The sequence below is a fragment of the Rhinopithecus bieti genome, unplaced genomic scaffold (assembly GCF_001698545.2).
Source record: "Rhinopithecus bieti isolate Rb0 unplaced genomic scaffold, ASM169854v2 scaffold_412, whole genome shotgun sequence".
NCBI classification, from domain to species: Eukaryota; Metazoa; Chordata; class Mammalia; order Primates; family Cercopithecidae; genus Rhinopithecus; species Rhinopithecus bieti.
The window spans coordinates 5,357-8,174 of NW_016802961.1; the positions used below are offsets into that span (position 1 = coordinate 5,357).

General features: G+C 54.6%; 1 protein-coding gene across 1 annotated transcript; it reads right to left on the reverse strand.

Moving 5' to 3' along the window:
* Positions 1–402: 402 nt before the first annotated feature.
* On the reverse strand, positions 403–2,812 carry LOC108521042 (ubiquilin-4-like). Its single transcript, XM_017860992.1, has 2 exons — positions 2,649–2,812; positions 403–582 (listed from the first exon to the last, which is right to left on the reverse strand). Exons 1-2 carry the CDS (start codon positions 2,754–2,756, stop codon positions 427–429), a joined length of 264 nt encoding a protein of 87 aa, XP_017716481.1. The 5' UTR covers positions 2,757–2,812; the 3' UTR covers positions 403–426.
* Between the last annotated feature and the right edge of the window lie 6 nt (positions 2,813–2,818).

Here is a 2,818-nt window from a genome sequence, read left to right on the forward strand (position 1 = left end):
TTTTTGTATTTTTTTAGTAGAGACGGGGTTTCACCGTGTTCGCCAGGATGGTCTCGATCTCCTGACCTCGTGATCCGCCCGTCTCGGCCTCCCAAAGTGCTGGGATTACAGGCTTGAGCCACCGCGCCCGGCCGGGACTACTATTTTAACTCAAGCCCCCTCCTAGCAGCCCTGAGGCTGGAGTGGGGTGATGGCTGGAGGGCAGTCAGTAAACCAGCAGAGGGAGAAAGGAGCTAGTATTATCTGTCTTCAGGGCATTCTGGGAGTGGTAAATCAGGTTCCCTTCCCCTAGAGATGAGATCATATTCATCCAGGAGCTACCTGCCTGGGCCTCAGCTTAGGCCCTCTGGGTATGGTCTAGCAATGAGTGAGAAAGTATTAGATGGGGAGGCCCAATCAGAAGCTGGATCTGCTCTGCTACTGAACTTACTTCTGAGGGGTCTTGATGACCAGATGGACAGTGAGCCCGTCCTTGATTCCGTGCTGGTTCAGTGTGTCCCCATCCTTGAGGATCTTGCCTGCGAAGATCAGGACCAGCTGATCCTGCTGAGCCTTAAACCTCCGGGAGATTTCCTCTTTGAACTGTGATCAAGAGGCAGAGGTCACTGTGGAGGCTGCCTGGACTCCCCCTACCAGGGACCCTGACTCTTCTTCAACAGCTTCTGCACTCTCTTGCTCTCATCTCTAGTCATGGGAAGTCCTTTCTGTAGTCTCGATGCCATTCCTCCAGCTGCAATAAGCATCTCCTTTTTTTTTTTTTTTTTTTTTTTTTTTTTGAGAAGGAGTCTCGCTCTGTCACCCAGGCTGGAGTGCAGTGGCCAGATCTCAGCTCACTGCAAACTCCGCCTCCCGGGTTTACGCCATTCTCCTGCCTCAGCCTCCCGAGTAGCTGAGACTACAGGCGCCCGCCACCTCGCCCGGCTAGTTTTTTGTATTTTTTTAGTAGAGACGGGGTTTCACCGTGTTAGCCGGGATGGTCTCGATCTCCTGACCTCGTGATCCGCCCGTCTCGGCCTCCCAAAGTGCTGGGATTACAGGCTTGAGCCACCGCGCCCGGCCAGCATCTCCTTTCTTAACAAAGGAGATGAACCAGTGAGAGGCTCTTCTCTCAGCTCCATCCCAGAGTCTCCCACCTGAGAAAGCTCTTGTTGCCATCTGCCTCCCAGCTTCAGTCCCTCCAACTAGTTCTCTGTGAGGCAGGGCAGCCTCCCCCCACCCCAACTCCTTCAACAGCCTTGGACCTTCACCCTTCTGAGACCCAATTTTCTCTCCTCTCTATTTCCAGCATTCTCGTAACAACTACAACAAATAGATGTCAGTTATTGAGCACTACCTATTCACGAGTTAAAGATATAGTATATTATCATCTTCATTTTATTTTATTATTATTTTTATCTTGAGATGGAGTCTCGCTCTGTCGCCCAGGCTGCAGTGCAGTGGCGCGATCTCGGCTCACTGCAACCTCTGTCTCCCAGGTTCAAGTGATTCTCCTGCTTCTGCCTCCCGAGTGTCTGGGACTACAGGCACACACCACCATGCCTAGCTAATTGTATTTCTAGTAGAGATGGGGTTTCACCATGTTGGTCAGGCTGGTCTTGAACTCCTGACCTCAGGGGATCCACCCAACTAAGACTCTCAAAGTGCTGGGATTACAGGCGTGAGCCACCACGCCCAGCCTTATCTCCATTTTAAAGATGAGAAAACTGAGGATCAGTGAGGTAAGGTAACTTGCCACAGGCAGACCAGAACTCAGGTCTTGACACCAAAGTCCAGGCTCTTAACTAAACATAGTCACTCAATGATAGCCATTTTCAAATTCAGCTTTGCAGGGAACAGTACAGTATTTAAATTCTGAAATTTAGTAATTCTATGTGGTTAGGGAGGGAGCAAGGATGGAGTTAGACTTCCCAAATTCTACCAGCCCCTCCAAAACACAACACAAAACAAAACAACACACACTTTAAGTAGAAACAGTGCACTTGTTAAGCAGAGGCAGCTTCCAGATCCCTCTCTTCCAACCAGATGGCCTATCTTAAGCCCCGCCTATGTGAAATTATGGAGCGGCCACAGTGGGTGGCGAGCACAGGCAACAGTCCCTCATTCAACAAGATTTTATTGAGCACCTACTGCACACCGTGTAAATCTCAGAAGAGCTGAGAACCAAATGTAACCACGTCGATTTCAAAGAGTGGGAAGGATCTGGGCACAGGGAAATCCTCCCCCGACAGCCCCGTCGCTCAGAGAACACTGGGCGTTCTCTGAGGCACAGAGTAGGCGCCGGCGCTCTCCGCCTGCCCCCGGCCCGTTCTCTCGGTTAGCACCTTGCCTGGGCCCCCACTCCGGCACACTCCCCTCAAACCCAGGGTCCTTCCCCCTTCCCGGTGCAAGGTGTCCCCTCCTCACTCTCCACCACGCCCCCAGCCCAGGCCACAAGACAAAACCCGCCCCCCAACACGCGCCACGCTCCCCAAGATCTCCCCTAGCAGGGCGCCCCCTACCCGACTCTACTTCCCTTCAGCTCCTCGGAGTCCCAGCTGGGCCCCGCTCTCCTCTCCGGGGCCCTCCGGGACACCAGACCGTGAGGGAGGCCCCCATCTCTTCGCAGACCCCTCCTCCGCGCTCCCCCGGCCTCCCGCCTGCTGTACTACCTCCTTGACCGAGGCTCGATCGCAGATCACAATTTCCTCCTTGTCCTTGGGGGTCTTGACGGTGACCCGAATGGGGGGCCTCGTCTCGGCCCCGCTCGGCTCCGCCATGCCGCCGCCGCCACCCGGCCGCCCGCCAGCCCGCCCGGCTCCTCCTCCTCCCCGCCCGCCCG